General features: G+C 36.2%; 2 protein-coding genes and 1 pseudogene across 2 annotated transcripts; 2 read left to right on the plus strand and 1 right to left on the minus strand.

Moving 5' to 3' along the window:
* The first annotated feature begins 6,671 nt into the window (after positions 1 to 6,671).
* Positions 6,672 to 7,079, plus strand: LOC120137452 (glutaredoxin-C9-like). Its single transcript, XM_039153192.1, has one exon. It carries the CDS (start codon positions 6,712 to 6,714, stop codon positions 7,045 to 7,047), a length of 336 nt encoding a protein of 111 aa, XP_039009123.1. The 5' UTR covers positions 6,672 to 6,711; the 3' UTR covers positions 7,048 to 7,079.
* Positions 7,080 to 10,919: 3,840 nt separating this feature from the next.
* Positions 10,920 to 12,774, plus strand: LOC120137447 (p21-activated protein kinase-interacting protein 1-like). The gene is made up of 3 exons (XM_039153189.1): positions 10,920 to 11,601; positions 12,150 to 12,486; positions 12,716 to 12,774. Exons 1-3 carry the CDS (start codon positions 10,957 to 10,959, stop codon positions 12,772 to 12,774), a joined length of 1,041 nt encoding a protein of 346 aa, XP_039009120.1. The 5' UTR covers positions 10,920 to 10,956.
* Positions 12,775 to 13,220: 446 nt separating this feature from the next.
* LOC120137449 lies at positions 13,221 to 15,560 on the minus strand (annotated as a pseudogene).
* Between the last annotated feature and the right edge of the window lie 3,332 nt (positions 15,561 to 18,892).

Raw genomic sequence — 18,892 nt, forward strand, 5'->3', positions numbered from 1 at the left:
TTATAATCCGGTAGGTTGCATTTATGCAATATGTTTCTGATCAGTTGAACAGGTGTTCAGACATTGATTATTTTAACAACTTATGTGTTTATATAGAAATACAATTACATATGTCCACATACCTTTGACGCTGCTTCCCATTCGAACGACAAAGCTCTAGGTATGACACAAATTTATTCATGCTTATGCGAATTTAATTTATTGTTAGTAAAATTGCACCTCATTAGTTTGATAATTGAAATTATTTATGTATGTCCTCATAAAAAGGCGGAAACATACGAGAGTATTTGGAAAATTTGTTGAAGGCCTCTAATGTTCCGGACTTCGTTAGAAACAACCCTTTTTCATCGGATTAATTTTGTTTGTCGGTACATTATTTGAACATTCTTGTGTATTTAAATTTTGGTGTGATTATATTGTATGTATATTTTCATTAATTATTCCATATTTGCTTCTATGTGTACATATACATTTGAGTGAGTTTTAAGATATTAATTTAGTAATTATAGGCGTCTAATGATTAATTTTTTACGTTACGGTATATATTGTTAAATTAAAAATTCTTAATATTATTTTATAAAATATCAACACAATCAACTAATTTTTGTGCAAATGAAATTATTAAATTAATATTGTAGGTGGAAAACATGAAACATACTTAAAAAATATTGAAACATAAATTACATATCTTTAAAAAAAGTTTCGATCCTTTTTATAAAAAGTATGGACACTTTCACATATTATAATAAAATAGATAATTTTGTAATATAACCGGTATAAATATACCGGTCTTATGCGCGAATAGGTCTACAACCTATATCGACACTTTTTAATATTGTGTCGGTACTTTATGTCCATATTGGAAGAAAAATGTGTCGATACAATTTAAAAAAGTGTCGACATTTTACACATCGGAACCCATAATTATAATGTAATAGATAATTTTGTAATATAACCGGTATAAATATACCGGTCTTATGCGCGAATAGGTCTACAACCTATATCGACACTTTTTAATATTGTGTCGGTACTTTATGTCCATATTGGAAGAAAAATGTGTCGATACAATTTAAAAAAGTGTCGACATTTTACACATCGGAACCCATAATTATAATGTAATAGATAATTTTGTAATATAACCGGTATAAATATACCGGTCTTATGCGCGAATAGGTCTACAACATATATCGACACTTTTTAATATTGTGTCGGTACTTTATGTCCATATTGGAAGAAAAATGTGTCGATACAATTTAAAAAAGTGTCGACATTTTACACATTGGAACCCATAATTATAATGTAATAGATAATTTTGTAATATAACCGGTATAAATATACCGGTCTTATGCGCGAATAGGTCTACAACCTATATCGACACTTTTTAATATTGTGTCGGTACTTTATGTCCATATTGGAAGAAAAATGTGTCGATACGATTTAAAAAAGTGTCGACATTTTACACATCGGAACCCATAATTATAATGTAATAGATAATTTTGTAATATAACCGGTATAAATATACCGGTTTTATGAGCGAATAGGTCTACAACCTATATCGACACTTTATAATATTGTGTCGGTACTTTATGTCCATACCATTTAAAAAAGTGTCGGTAATTTGAAGTAACGCGGTTTTTCTTCCTTCATTCAAAATATTTATATGTACATACAATAGGAGTGATGTTGATACTTACGATATATTATATGGAGATCGTTGTCATTCCATTCCGTCTTCGAAAAAATCAGTTGATGTAGGCTGTGTGCTTGTACTCAAACTAAGCTTGACTTGAGGACATGTTAGTTTGTTATGCCCCTCACCGTTGCAGTACCCACATCGCCTAATTTGCTTCTCGACCTTGTTCTTCGGCACTTCTTTTCGCTTGCGTTGTTTTCGTTGAGGGTCACGAACATTGTTTACTACAATGCTCTGGTTGACTGAATGATTCAAACCAAACGAGTTTTCTAATTCTTCTATTAGTTTTTTCATCTCATCTCTTGCGGTTTTGAAAGACTCGTCTGTCTTTGATGCAATGTAGCATAACCTACTTGACGTTGAACGTAGAGCAGCGAACCTTGCCATTTGCATCACTTCTGGAGACACATTCAAATCAACATAGCTGGGTGCAGAAGCCTTCGCATCATTAGTCCACCTACTTTGAATCAAAGTCCCGGGCAAATATGTGTAGTCCAATTGCTTCAAAATGTGAAGTTGATGGCGACACGGAAGTCCAACGTCTCGAATTTTTTGCAGGAGCAAATTAGAGTTTTCGTACGAGAATCAAAACTAATTTCAAATTTCCTATTTTTTTCTGCGTACTTTGACAAAATATAATGTTGACATTCATCTGATAAGGACTTAATCTCTGCCTCAATCCGGTACAATGTCTCCCGTGTAAGTTCATCTTGGAACACACGAAAAGATTCGCGGGTAAAAATCGCAGCGGCATGGCTTTCAAGGTCGACCAGTTTTGTGATCTGGAAGGGCTTCGTATGGGAACTTAAGTAATCCGCTTTCAACTCGTTCATACGCATTCTACTAATTCCATCTTCAATTGCACGAACAACATCTAAATATGTCTTCTTGTGTTTCAGTGCAATAGCTAGTGAAGCATTCATAGACTCGCACCTTTGTGTTGAGCGAATATTGGCAAAGAAATGACCGGTTAGATATGCTTGTGCCCATAAGTGTCGTGTATTTCCCTTCTCAACCACCCATGGATGCTTTTGGACGTTGAATTCTGAAACAATCGAACGCCATTGAATATCAAATTCCTTGGTTGTCCACCAGGAAGCCATGCATTTTGAGAATGCTGCTGTAAACTTTGGGTCACCAATGTTAGCTTGTGCATTGCAGAAAGATGCCAAGAACATAATCTGTGCTTAGCATAAGGGATAACAGATTTGATAGCCCTCTGCATTGCCCTATCCCCATCGGTTACAACAGAAATAGGTGATTTATTCATCATGGCTTCTAAAAAATTCTGTAGCACCCACTCGAAAGATTGAGACGTTTCGTCAGCGATTATGGCAGTGGCAAACACAATTGTGTTATGGTGATGATTGACACCAACAATAGGCATAATTGGTCGACCATACAAATTATCTTTGTACGTTGTGTCGAACGCAATTACATCACCGAAGCATGTGTAATCCGATCTCGATGTAGAATCCGACCAAATAAGATTATACAATGCCCCCGATTCGTCTACCGAGTATGTCATAAAAAACCCGGGATCATCATGTTTCTTATAATCAAAGTAGGCAATAAGCGCATTCACATCCCCATCGACGATTTCCTTTGCTTTACCTCTTTGAAGTGCATTGTAGAGGTCTTTATGTGTAAATCCAACATTATGATAGCCCCCTGCCTGCTGCGTTAAATAGTTCATTACTTGTGACGTGCCAACACCGACCTCTTTCAATGTTGTTGCCTCATCGATATCAGCCTTACTTACAGCTCGATTAGAACGCATAAATGGTGTCATAGCAGATGTGCACAATGCATGATTATGTTTCTGATCAGACTTACTTATAACCCACTGATCGTTTGTATTTGTTGCTGTAACTACGACTCTAGCCTTACATCCTGTTCTTGTGACTGGCGTATTAGCACGTTGACGATCAACAGTATTGACTTTTGATACTCGAAACCCTTCTTTGGAACAACAAAATTCTTGTGTCTTCACATTCCCTTCCACGTCAAGCCGTGTTGTTCCCTTACGTGCACTAAACCCATGTTCCCGTGCGAATCCCTTGTAAAAGTGCCAAGCTTGATCACGTGAACAGAAGAGCTGACCAACCAATCTGTCAGATTCATCAACATTATGTACTTCATGGCATTCCTCGGTTGGCTTAACATTGTCTACATCAGTATTATCCATGGCAAAAATTTTGTTGTGCAAGTTCAGTGCTCCAGGAGTTGATGGATATGTAAACGAAGGTTCATTTTGAACATGTTTCTGTAGTTAAAGGGTGGGTACAACATTAAATTCGCAGTACATATTTAGGTATGTACAATAACTACAAGTATATTATCATTTTAAATTCGCAGTACACTGTTAAAAAAATTGAAACATAAATTACATAAGTTTTAAAAAAAGTATCGATCCTTTTTATAAAAAGTATGGACACTTTCAATATAATAGGTAAACATATGATGTAATAGGTAGCCCTTATATAATGTAATAGGTATCGTTTATATAATGTAATAGGTAATGGTTATATTGTAAAGTGTCTATCCTTTTTATAAAGTGTCCATACTTTTTTCACTGTGGAAAACATTAATTTAAGGTTATCTTTTGAGTGAGTTTTAAGATATTAATTTAGTAATTATAGGCGTCTAATGATTTTTTTTTACGGTATATATTATTAAATTAAAAATTCTAAATAATATTTTATAAAATATAAAAACAATCAAATAATTTTTTGTGCAAATGAAATTATTAAATCAATATTGTAGGTGGAAAACATGAAACACTGTTAAAAAAATTGAAACATAAATTACATAAGTTTTAAAAAAAGTATCGATCATTTTATAAAAAGTATGGACACTTTCAATATAATAGGTAAACATATGATGTAATAGGTAGCCCTTATATAATGTAATAGGTATCGTTTATATAATGTAATAGGTAATGGTTATATTGTAAAGTGTCTATCCTTTTTATAAAAGTGTCCATACTTTTTTCACTGTGGAAAACATTAATTTAAGGTTATCTTTTGAGTGAGTTTTAAGATATTAATTTAGTAATTATAGGCGTCTAATGATTTATTTTTTACGTTACGGTATATATTATTATTAAATTAAAAATTCTAAATAATATTTTATAAAATATAAAAACAATCAAATAATTTTTTGTGCAAATGAAATTATTAAATCAATATTGTAGGTGGAAAACATGAAACACTGTTAAAAAAATTGAAACATAAATTACATAAGTTTTAAAAAAGTATCGATCCTTTTTATAAAAAGTATGGACACTTTCAATATAATAGGTAAACATATGATGTAATAGGTAGCCCTTATATAATGTAATAGGTATCGTTTATATAATGTAATAGGTATCTATCTCGCATGTGAGTACTTTATTCCAACCATGTGACAAGTGTGACAACTCCATCAACTCACAACTCAGCTTTGAACTCAATCAATATTGTCTTTTAGCTTGATGGTTCATAAAGCATGTTACTTGAACAGTATGAATCAATTATGCAATTTTCATGTTCAATTTAACACTGCATTTCAAATTCATTTCATATGTAATTGGAGTTTGAATTTAAATTTCAATTTGAGTTTGAATTTCAATATATATTTCGGCTCCACTATAAATATTAGCCCAAGCCAATATGCATGTTATCATTGATTATTCCTAATTTCCATTGTTTTTTTTCCAACGTATAAACGCGAGGGAAATCCCGACCATTTTATTTTTGGTCAACTTTAAAGCGTCAGAAACGTTTCGGGCGTATGATCTGGGTGGTATACAAGAAATGTAACAAATAGCAACTAAAATCATAAGTTGAGTACCACCCAAATCATAAGTCTGAAATACTTCCGATGCTCATCAAAATCCAAAGCTCATTTGGTGCCAAGCAAAAGGAAATCAAAATCCAAATCTCATATGATGCCAAGCAATAGGTAGTGGTTATATTGTAAAGTGTCTATCCTTTTTATAAAAGTGTCCATACTTTTTTCACTGTGGAAAACATTAATTTAAGGTTATCTTTTGAGTGAGTTTTAAGATATTAATTTAGTAATTATAGGCGTCTAATGATTTATTTTTTACGTTACGGTATATATTATTATTAAATTAAAAATTCTAAATAATATTTTATAAAATATCAAAACAATCAAATAATTTTTTGTGCAAATGAAATTATTAAATCAATATTGTAGGTGGAAAACATGAAACACTGTTAAAGTATCGATCCTTTTTATAAAAAGTATGGACACTTTCAATATAATATAATGTAATAGGTAAATTTGCAATGCTATCGGTATAAATATACTGGTTTACTTATAAAATAGGTAAATATAAGCGCTATCTATTACATTATATAAGCGCTACCTAGTATGTTATTGTACTTTATAATATTTCCGGTTAAATAATATAACATAACCGGTCTAAATTTTAACCGATCACTTGTTTAACCGGTCACGCCGTATATTAGCCGTTTTTTAGGCGCCGCACCGCAGAACGACCCAAAGAAAATATAAAAGGAAAGTCAAGAAACAGCCACCATACGCACGATATAGACAGTAAAAATTAACCAGGTTTTAACTTTTTTCCAAGAAAAGGTGAAACATTTTGCGTAACTCTTAAAAAAAAAAACCACAAAAGTCGATATGATCTCTTCTTGTCGGCGGAAACTTTTTACCATTAATAAATAAATAAAAGCTATGGTAATAAAAAATATTATAATTTAATTTAGTATGTCTCTGTCAAGGTAATAATTTACTGTTATGAATTAATTTATTTTAATTTTTAAATAAATGCTAATATTTTCATTTACAACTATAAATATCATTTTTTATTTTAGGTTTAATGGTCTTTGAGACCTTCAAACTGATTTTTATATAAAAAAGGATTTTTTTTATTTTATAGAATTTTTGCAATTTCTCAATCATTTAATGATTTTTCACCTATGCTGCTGCAGTTTTATTTATAGTTTTACCATTCGCCTTCCTCTCTTCCACCAGCAACGAACAAAATGACGCTCCACAATAATTTAAACGAGATAGTGAGGCGGCTAGCTTCCACCAACGCGGTTGTTCTGTTCAGCACGAGTGGCGATTGCATGTGCACCGTGGCGAAACGACTCCTCTTAGGCCTCGGGGTTGCCCCCGTCACCATTGAGCTCGACCACCATGTCGCCGGTCCCGACATCCAAGCTGCTGTCTTTCAACTTGCCGGTGGTCGACAACAGCCTATTCCTGCTGTGTTTGTTGGTGGCAAGTTCCTTGGTGGCATTGAAACCCTCTTGGCTTGCCACATTAATGGCACTTTGGTTCCTCTCCACAAAGATGCTGGTGCACTTTGGCTCTAATGATTTTCTCCTCTTATGAGACCTATATGTTATTTCATATGCGAACCAACTTATCTCAGTGGTTAAAAGAATCGTTATTGTTTATAGAGGTCACGAGTTCGAGCACCAATGATTGCAGTAGTGCGATTAAACGTTCATTATAAAATGATTGAGAGTATTTAGAACAAATGTTACTTTGTAACAACCTTAGCTTAATAAAAAAAATGTTGTTTCATGCCAAATATTCTAACCAAACAAGGCTGTCTATTATTAGGGATGGATTGAGAGTGAGATTACCTTTAGAGTTTTTTAAATTTTTATATAATTTATTTTTTTATATTTTTATTGATAATCTAATTATGTGTTTTAAAATTTTATAATTATTTTTTATAATTTAAAATTGTATGTTCATCTATGTACTTTATCATATATATGATTTATACATGAATGAACCTTTGTGCTTTACTGCTTTATCATATATATGATTTATTCTATCCGACATACCAATAATTGAGGACTCCATCTGTATTTGAAGCATGGTATTCCTTGTTATAAATTCCGGCATGCATGCCATGGGAAAACCAACATCGCGAGTGAAAATGATTGATGAAAGACGTTATACAACAAGCATGTGTCTAAAGCCGCTTGATGATTACTGGTGACGAGAATAAATAGGTTACACAGTTACAAATGGTTTGTTTTTTTTTTAATTTTGATCTAGAGGTTTTATAATCACTTTTAAAGCTGTGAGAACTTTACCTTAAATGAAAGAAGGTAAAGAAACTTTTTAATACGTGTAAATGATATGTAGAAGAGCTCTGGTAAAGATATAACAATTACATATAACGCTTTCTTAATGGCCTAATGACTCTGTATCACATATGAGGAATATACCGTAGTCGGTGACTTATACGCACAACTGTTGATACTATTGGTTTGGCTTCAAGGAATTCACCAAAACATGTCACTGTTTATAGACAATAACAGGCCTTTTCATTGTTGTCAGTTTTCACTTTCTTCCTATTCTTTTACTCTCTGCTTTGTCTGGGCACTTGAGATGATCCGAGACATCACTTGAATCAAATGGTGGTGTTTTTTACTTCATTCAAGTGGTCCCAAACATTTCCCTGCTATCTGTAAATTTCCTAGTGCATTTGGTTCATGGAATGTAAGATTATGGAATAAAAAGATTATCAGTGGGAATAAAAGATTACGGATTACTGGGAATATTGTATTTTATGTTTGGTTGGTTTAGCATGAATGTAAGATTACCTTGTTTGGTTAAAGGAATAAAAGATTATTGGAATGTATATTTGACCAAATTGTCCTTATTATATATTTGTTTTTTTAACAAGTTGAAAAATATTTATATATTTTCTTTAAAAAAATTAAATTCATAAAATTTATATAATTTTTTTTTACAAAATTGAAAATATAAAAAGGTTTTAATGAAAGGGTAAAGTTTTATTTTAACCCCTGAACTTCATATAAAATTTTAATTATAGATTTTTTTTGTAAATCTAAAATAGTTTAAGTATAAATTTATAATTTAACATTCATAGAATTTTTTTTATTCAATAACAGAACAATGATATTTTTGAAGAAAAAAAATTAAGGTCATTTTAGTCCAAAACGCCTGTAATCAAACAATACCTAAGAAAATGGAGGTAATGACATTCTCGGTAATATACCCCAAAAAATCCACTATTAGTAATATAAGATTACCGGGAATGACATTCCCGGCCAACCGAACGGAGGAATGTGGATTCTATTCCTATGAGAATTTCACGTTCCCCCAACCAAACACACTCTAATAGTGTTTGGATGAGTTCATTTGCAAGTGCTGACAGAGCTTTCTCTGTGTATTAAGGAAATGCTTGAAGCTTGCACTCAGCTCAAATACCCTGTTTCACATTACTGTCCTTTTATCATCAAAGGTTTAGTAATGGCACTGTATAAGTTCTGTACGATAGCGTACATTGCAATCTGATTCTGATTTATCTACTTTTATTAATGAGAACACTCGATAAATTTAATAACAACAAATATGGTTTAGTAATTTCGATGTCACGGTGGTAGTTGGATCAAACACATGGATATTCCATAATGCTAGTAAGATTTAGCATGTTACAATAATCATGTGACTGTGTCTTGAACAACTAATGTTACATATAATATAGAACAATTATGGAAATTAGATCATATAATACAGAATGTGGATTGTTATATATTTTTTAGTATCTTCGCAAATCATATTTCTGCTGGCACTTCTTCATCTATCAAAACTAGTAGAGAAATTCCTCTGTTGATCAAAGTTTAAGCCTCCGGGGAAATTCCTCCATTGAGTGGTCTTGGGGATTCCACGTCCTCGGTTAATCAATTACTAGCCTAAAAAAGGGCTGAGTGCTTAGCATAAAGCCATTGTGATTGAACAAATTTTTTTGGATAAGTAAATTTCATTTCAAATCCAAAAGAATGCAGCAACAGCTGCAACAATACACCAGTCAATGGCACCTCATACATAACCAAAAATTAAGCAAACTAATCAAAAGCGAGCGAACAAACAACAAACAAACAGAGCATCTCCCTAGGCCCCCTACACTAACCCCCAAACTTCACAAAGCTGCAAATTCACCCCATCCTGCTTAATGCAGCAGCCAACCAATCTTAAGCACATAGTATCCTTAATCTTTCCATACACCGCCTCCGAAGATCTCTCAACTCCCCTATAGATTCTGAAATTACGTTCCTTCCAAATACAGTATAGGAAGCTGGTCCAAGCAATCTTCAAGATGCAAACAATTAAAGAGTTGCCGCTCAAGTTACAGATCAACCAATTCAAGTTCTCCTCCCAACCCCACAGCCTACAAGGAAGCTTACAACCCTGCAATATTGCATCCCACACAAGGCAAGCATAAGGGCAATCACCCAAGATATGATTCTTAGACTCCTCATCCAAGCCACACAATGTTCAACCTCTGTCCATCTCAAATCCCATACGAGCTAGTCTATCTTTCATAGGGAGTCTATCAAGAATGGCCATCCAGAACACAATAGATAGTTTAGGAACATGCCAAAAAACCAGATTAACTTCTGCCAATTGACTTTCACCTTCTTATCTCTAATACTCTCCTAAATCCACCCATAATCCTCTAGTAAACAGAACCTCAACCCCTCCTCTCAACTTAATCAATTTCTTCAAAACCCAGCTATGAAACGTTTTACAATTCGTCGACAAGTAATCCTGGCCCTTCAGAGCATAAGTCTTGATCCAAGCCACCCACAAAGAGCCCTCATCTGTAAGAATGTTTTTAATGAGCAACACAGTACATGACCTATTCCAGCAAGACAGATCCTTTAAACCCAGGCCTCCCTCAGACTTCAACCTGTAAATCTGCCCCCAATTCACTCTCGCTCCCTTAGTCGAAGTATCACTCCCTTTCCAAAAGAACCTCATGCATAATTGCTCAATTCTTCTAATCACAGCTTTAGGAAGAACCAACTGCCTGCACCAAAAATTAGAAATACTAAACAGCACGGCCTTGATAAGATGCAATTGTGATTGAACAATTGCTTCACAATCCAGGCAGACAAAGATCAAAACCTAGGTTAAAGCAATAGAAATCATTCAGTTCTCATAGCACCATTATATAATATATGCATTCTAAATATCTTTCACGTCATATTTGAATTGATGTTCGATGGTTAAATTGAATGAAGGATTTAATCAATACAATACTAATATTTTAAGGAGTTAATTAAAATGTTTAGATTTTTGGGATTAGTTTAGAATCTAAATTATAATTTGAAGATGTTTTATGTAATTAGCCCTTTGTATGCATATATAGTTATAAATTGATTTTTATTCTGTTGCATTGTTAAACCCAACTAAACCCTTCCTTCAAACTCCTCTCCGTAGCCTCCGCCGTCATGTCCCTTATAGCGGGATCCTACGAGCGTTTCATATGGGGTTTCAAACTAAAACCCCAAACCCACGAATCCCTCGCTCTTACCCAAATCTTCTCTTACCCATCGCACATCGCTCCCATAGCCACCGTAGCCGCCGCCGGTCCAGCCGCCGCATCCGGCTCCTCCGATGACACCATCCACATCTACGACCTCTCATCCGCCGCTTCCCTTGGTCCTCTCCACCACTTCAACTCCTCCATCACTTCCCTCTCTTTCTACTGCCCTCCTAACCTCTCCTTCCCTCGCAATCTCCTCTCAGCCGCTGCCGATGGCACCATCTCCATCTTTGACACCGAACCCTTTGTTCTCCTCAAGTCCTTTAGGTCCCATAAAAAGGGTATCAACGATTTGGCTGTCCATCCTTCTGGAAAGCTCGCTTTGAGTGTTTCGCGTGATGGGTGCTTGGCTATGTCGAATTTGATGAGAGGGAAAAGGAGCTTTTGTTGTAGGCTGGGGAAAGAAGCCACGATCGTTGAATTTGATGGGACTGGAGAGAGGTTTTTTATGGCTTCCGAGGCGAAAATTGGAGTTCATTTGGCTGAAGATGCCAGGTTGTTGTTTGAGTTGGATAATGAAAAACGAGTTCTTTGTGCGGCTCCTGGAGAGGTTAGTTTTCTTTTAATTTTAATGATCAAGTTACCGTTTTTATTTTAGCTGCTACATTTGTTTTCATTGGAAATATATGAAGATAATGAACTTTCGTATAAATTCCATTGCTTTAAAACGTCTACTTTTTATAGCCACATAAGTTATGGTTGTAGGTATGTTATTGTAAATTGTGTTAGGATTACAGTTTAGTGGTATTGTGTTCTGCATGAAACGCTGATAGAAGAAGGGAGCTAAATGGTCAGAGCTGCAAGCTCAAGCATATTGTATATTAATAGGCCTGTACCTCGTGTTTGATAGCGCGTTAGAAGATCATGTAATGTGATTTTGATGGGGCATAGTTTAGCTTCAAAGATGAGATGTTGGCAATCTTCAAAAGTTCAGTGGTTTATAAAACCTGAAAAACAATGATGTAGTGGATGAAGTTATAGGATCCTTTGTTGTGGCAGATTTCTTAAAAGATTCTTATGCTACTTATTCCCTGATGTGCATTCTTGGTCCCTTGTCATTTAGATCTAATTTCTAAAGGCGTATTATGGTTTTTCCAGAGTGGAATTTTATTTTCTGGCGGTGAGAGCCGTAGTATTACAGCATGGGACACAAACAGCGGTAAGGTCGCATATTCCATCGAGGATGCACATTCTACCCGTGTAAAAGGTATTGTTGTGCTTACCAAAGATGGTGGCAACAAGGATGATCCGTATTTAGTGGCGTCTGCATCATCCGATGGGCTTATATGTGTTTGGGATGTTCGAATGGCCATCAAGGGGAAGCCAAATCCATTGGCTGAGGCTAATACAAAGTCCAGGCTGACTTGTCTTGCTGGATCATCCCTCAATGTGAGTATTCTGCTTGTTGTAGTATTCTTATTTTCTTGTCTGTCTGGTAAACTTATGACCATTTTGTGCGGGAGTATATGCATTATTTGTGGTCCTTTCACGCCATAGTAACTTGTGTTTCAGAAGCTATAAGATTATGACACTGAATACGTGCAGGGCTCCATAATCCGATTTTTTTTTCTATTCTGGACCTTCTGAAGTCCTCGCTTGATTTATTGTGAATTGAAATTGATATTCAATGATTTGGTCTCTCTCTCTCTCTCTCTCTTTCTCAGCTTTTAAACGACCAAAGATAGGGAAAAGCGCACCCGAAGAAGACGATGCTGCAGAATAAGTATAACAAATTATGCAGGTGAGGTTGAACTTTACAAAAGGGGTTTTAGTAGCTCTCTCATGGTTGCTGTACCTGTTTTTGATTGACACAGCTGATAATTCTGTTCATATTGATTTGAATGCTGAGTTGTATCATTTTATTTAAATTTTTTACTTAATAGAGGTTCTCATTAAACTTTCCATTATGATTGAATGCCAAATTTTAGAAGCTGAGGCTAAATTCCATATTTAGATTAAATATGGAAGTGAAATTCATTAGAAACCATGAAGAAAATTTCCGAGCATAATAATCTGTTATGTAAGTGGTTCAGAGAAAAAGGCATCACCAATTTGGGCTACCTGCTTCATTTTTTTGTGCCGGATACGGCAATATATTCGACGTAAATTTTCGTTCAACATGTTAAAGGTTAATCATGTGATCAGAACTAGCTAAAATCTATTGTGGATTCACCAATGAATGAAATGAGCATTTGGGATACTTTCCCTGCAGTTGTATTCTCTGGCCTCCTTGATTGAAAATTCCAGGATTCCAAGTAAAGCAGATATCTCATTTGCTTTTGGATGAGATTTGTCAGCAACAAGAAACTCGTGTACATGTCCATTTAGTTGCAGCCAACTACAACTGGGGACTTTTTTTAGTCCTTTCTCTTTAAGAAGTCTCCTTATTTTAGCAAATTTGTCCCACTTCCCGGCGGCTGCATATATGTTCAATAGTAAAACATAATTTCCAGCTTTTTCAGGTTCCATTGTTAATAGCTTCTCGGCTGCAGATTCCTCTAACTTGGTTTCTGAGTGCAGTTTACATGCACTCAACAAGGGCCCCCACACTCGAGTATCAGGTTTGAATGGCATTTCGTCGATAAGTTCTCTAGCTACATCAATATGTCCGGCGCGCCCTAGTAAATCCACCATGCAGGCATAGTGTGCTTGGTTGGGTTGGCAACCATAGATTTCCCTCATCTCCTTAAAAAATATCCGACCTTCTTAACATACCCTGAATTGACACAAGCAGTCAGTAGGCCAAGAAAAGTAACTTGATCCAGTTTCAAATTAGCACTGATCATTGAATTCCATGTTATGATATCCTTGACATCAATTCCCTCTTCATCAAAAAGCTTTCTGGCCAAAACTACGCATCCACATTTCGCATAACCGATAAGAATTGCAGAATTAACAGATGACAGCAAATTCAGATCGAGCTTCAATGAGTATCCATGAAGGGCTTTAACTTGTTCTATGACCCCTAAATTCACACATGCAGGCAAGATATTGATAACCATAATGAAATCTGCTTTAACTCCATCTGTTTTTATACTGGAGAAAAGAGAAAGAGCATCATGATTCTGGTCATGGTTTACGCATCCTTTGATCATTGAGCTCCATGAAACCACAATTTTCTCGGCTAAATTTTTAAAAACCTTTCGAGCATAGGTTAAACAATCGCATTCACAATACATATCAATAAAAGAATTAAGAACAGACACTTGATCTAAACCGTTTCTCATCACATAAGCACGCATTTGTTGCCCCACCCAATAGATTTCAACTGCCTGATAGAGGAAATAGCAGGAATAGCAATAAACATATCAGCTCTAATCCCAAAATTTACCATGCACCTCAAATTCTTGACCAACTCCTTTGGTTTTCCATGTTGAGAATATGCAGAAACCATTATGTTCCACACAACAAAGTCCTTCTCAGGCATATTTTCGAACACCAATCTTGCATCTCTGACTACCTAGTTTTGAATACACTGACAACAAAGCAGTATTCACAGACAAATCCTTACTTAAACCACTAACTAGAACCAAACAATGGACAGCTTTCCTTGCTCTTAATGAACCAAAATCAACACTAGCCCTTAAAAATTTAATAAAAGAGGAAGCTTCAAAAACCAGACTTTTCCAACAATCCAAATACTTAACAGCCTTTCATCAACCACTTTTCCAACAATCCAAATACCTAACAGCCTTTTCATAAACCACCTTATGCTGAAACTCAAACAAAACATCAACAACGACCCAAATGAATCAAATCCAGTTTTGTCAATGCCCATGAACCATTTTCCCATACTCAACTTCTGACAAACAAGAACAAGCTCTTAAAACAAAAGGGTAAGAGTTCTCATCAGGGTACATGGACACTTTTTCTACCATGTCCTTGTAAACCAACAGGGTCCTTCTAGATTCGCCCAAAGTCACTAAATTTCTTAACTTTGTGCTGTAAAGGTGTGGACTTGGGTTGGTAATGGAATCAAAGAGTTGCAAAGAGAGGTTGAGGAGGCCAAAATTGGCGTAGGAATCGATTAGATGAGAGGAATCTGTAGACACTAAATTTTCGTTCCCACCCCCTCCACTGAGCCTTTTTTCACCACACATAGAGCAGTGATCCACAATAGTAATTGACGCCGTTCTTCTCGGCACGTCACCAACAACCAACAGATCAGAGTCTCAATTTACATAGGACTCAAGCTAAAAATAGGTGTTCTTTTCATTATAAATAAAACGTGTAAACCCAAAGCAAGGGGGAAGGATCACAGAGAGTATACGACGAAAATACAGAGAAAAAAACACAAGTCGTTTACACTTGTTAAACTTCGAGAAAGAAATAAAAGGCTAAGAACCTTACCTGAGGTTGTAGATGGTGGTGGCTCCGGCGATCAGTTTGTAAATTCCAACGGCGAGGAGCTAGGTGATGACGGGGGTAACAATATATCTCGACCTTGTGAAGATCCAACGGTGACAGTGTGAGATCAGTGGTGCGAAAGAAATCTAGAGACCTCACCATATTCAAGCGTTTGGGGTCGATTTATTTCAAACCCGAACCAGAAAAGAGCAAGGGGAGAGAGGAAATCAAGCTGGGGTGTTCGGTTTTTTCAGAAAAAAAATGGGGGATGGGGCCTACTTCATGGGAAGATCTGAGATTCTTGCTTGGATCAACTTCGCCCCTCTTCATTTTCTCTCTTCACCATTGTCCACTTTTATAACCCACTGCTCCAACAACACCAACGGAAGTAGCGTCAACCCTTTTAATGGAAGAACCAGCAGTTCATTGCGTGGGATGCGTGGACTTGAAGCATCGGTGATCGAACTTTCCCAACCATGGTTACTACCGATGCTTTTTTGGTGGCTGCCGAGAATCTTTCGTGTATACGGTGAAGCAGTAACCGTCTTATTTGCTTGGTATCGTGCTCGTAGTGGACATGATTCACACGAAGTTGATGAAGATTGCACTTGGTTCTAGCTCATCAATAGTGTTATGGAAACATGGCAAATGCTGGGAAGGGAAAAGGTGCTTACATACTAAAAGGAAGATTAAATGAGGCTGCACAAACGAAAATGGAGGGGGCGATTTGGAGGAGAACAGAACACACCCATAACGAAATGATTCCAATGGCCTCCATTCTCACTCAACCGGGCATCTGATGCATTAGAATCCATCGATTCAGAGCCGTTGCACCCGTATTCTCCATGGTTAAGTTTCTTAAACCCAACAAAGCAGTCATCGTCCTCCAAGGTCGATAAGGCGAGCGCAAATCCATGGTCGGAAATCCTTTGACGATGGCACACGTGACCGCCATTACGGCCACTGTTTGGGTTGCATGGATAAAGAAGCACCCGAGCAAGGTCATCCGCAAAGACTCCAAGATCTGCGCCAATCATCTGGTGTTGCGATGATGAGGTGGAGCAACATGCTTCGATCGAGTTTATGGCGGGCTTCTGACATTGCAAACGGTGAATTGAAATATGAAGTTTTCTGCACTCGTTTTTCATCCCTGGAAAGTACGTATATTTTATACTTGGCTACCATGCTAAATTCTTGTTTAATCTGTTAACAGTTTCCTAAAGATGTTAAATGTGTAGTTTTACATCATCAACTTCAACACGATTGCGTCCGAATTTTTTATTGTTATTGCCTTCCTTTTTATTTAGTTTTTTATATTATCTTATTTTATCTTATTGTATTTTTTTCTTTTTTTTTTTGATTTATTTATTATCTTTTATCTAACATTTTTGACTCTTTTAGAAGAATTCCAACTAATCAAGGTAATTAATTTGAATCGGTATTTTAAATTTAAATTTAATTTTTTTTCGCAATCAAAGACAACCGATAAATTAATTGGTACCGAAAGGGCGGTTTCAGGTGCAATCCTTCCTTGACTGTAACCGACTCCCGAATCCGACACATCTTTGGTAAGATGCAAATCAGGTAAGAAATAAGGTATCCGATCTACCTATTTAATAAAATAAATGATCGGTGGCGACTCTAACCCCATTTTTCCTAAGTCGAAGCCCAATTCCGGCCCAACCGAAAGACGGTTGCGACAGCTTGGCGACTCTGCTGGGGACAGGTAAGTGAGTCAGGCCGAAATTAATTTTCGGTTGTCTTTTTAGCGAAAATGGTAAATTTAAATTTATTTATTCGATTCCAGTTATTTACCTTTGATTATTTTTCAAATAAATAGTTGTACTAACATTTTTTTATGATTTCAGAGATTTTTTGAAAAGTTTCTATCTCAGGTGCTATACCCGAGCTCCGACCCTATTTAAGTGGGGGTAAAAGCGACGCCTTCGTGTGAATTTATTCACCGTGCGGGCCTAGCAAGTAGCCTTCGGGATTCATGTACCTTATGTTTTCGTGTGAATTTATTCAACCGTGCGGGCATAAGGAATGTTTCCTCTCGAGTTTAACTTAGTCCACACAAGCTTGTAATGGGCTTAGGACTAAGGGTCTGGCAACCCCAAGGGGCACCAGCAAGGAGAACTCGAGTACCTTTTAGAACCTAAACCGGGAGATTATGGAGAATTAGAGCCCACCCCGAAACCTCATTCCAAACCCTAGGTTGCTTTGATTTTATTTCCTGCTTTACTTTTTGTTCAAAGCATGTGAACTAGAAATGTATACGGTTAGGACTAGTTCAATTAACATGCGGGATAGAGATCATGTCCGGGTAGGAATCATAAGCATGTGGGGTAGATATCATGTGGGGTAGGACTTTATTTTCATGATGTTTTTTATTATTTTCACCTCACTAACCTTTTTCATTAATTGTTCTCTTTTGTTTTGTTTCATCATTCGCATCATTTAAACGAGGTGTTGATCCACCAAAATGTGTTTGTTAAACATAAATAATCTGCATTAATGGACAAAGGAGTTATAATACAAAGAGATAAAAATCTCAGAAGTCTAACCGTGATCAAAGAATACTCAGAGGCAAAGGTTGCAGGGGCAAGACGAGGAACGGTTACTGACCCGGAGAGTCCTTTCAAAAATTACGAGAACAAGATGGTGAAACCCTAGCTAAGCCGGAGACCATCATGATGAATTCCAAAAACAAGTCAACAAACTTCGGATGGAGGGCTCCAATGGCACTTTCGTTTGGAACGAGCTCGGCATAGAGTGAAGGCCAGATGCAGTGATTCGAGACTTTTTTTGGGCAAGCAAATCATCACCCGCACAAGTTTAGCCAAAGGAACCGGAATGGTTCGACAGGATATTCAACCGGTGAAAAAGCGGAAGACGAATCAACTTTCCCAAGGTTGTGCGGGATCTATACCATCAAAGAGTTTTTGTCTCTTCAGACGTAACATTCTTGTCCCCAATAAGGATTATTCAGGATAATAGGCACATTTTTCGGATCAATGCCTCGACTTCATGCATCATGCATTTAAACATTTTGCATTTTGTTCATTTCTTTACACATTAACTATCTTCACATGTTTCATAAAAAATGGGAACATTTCGACCCTATTCCCATGACCTACAAAGAGCTCTACAATAACCTTTTGACACACATGTGGTGTCACCATATCCAGGGAAATCCATGAAGCCCCGTACCCCAGGTGGTATGATGAAACGCTCATTGCGAAAATCATAGCGGAGTCCCAGGGCGCACTATCGAGAATTACTCCACAATCAAGAGAATCATACAGAAAATACGTAACAAGAATCGGATCGACTTCAACAACTTGAGGGCATCCAAGTGAGGAAGATCATTTCATCATTTGAGGCATTCTGTTTGAATCTGTTTTTCATTATTTCTCAAGTTTTTGTAAAGACTTTTAAAGAAGTTTATGCTACTTTAAAGATGTTAAGCAATGAATCACATTTGCAAACTT

This window comes from Hibiscus syriacus, unplaced genomic scaffold (assembly GCF_006381635.1).
Source record: "Hibiscus syriacus cultivar Baekdansim isolate YM2019G1 unplaced genomic scaffold, ASM638163v2 tig00110670_pilon, whole genome shotgun sequence".
NCBI classification, from domain to species: domain Eukaryota; kingdom Viridiplantae; phylum Streptophyta; class Magnoliopsida; order Malvales; family Malvaceae; genus Hibiscus; species Hibiscus syriacus.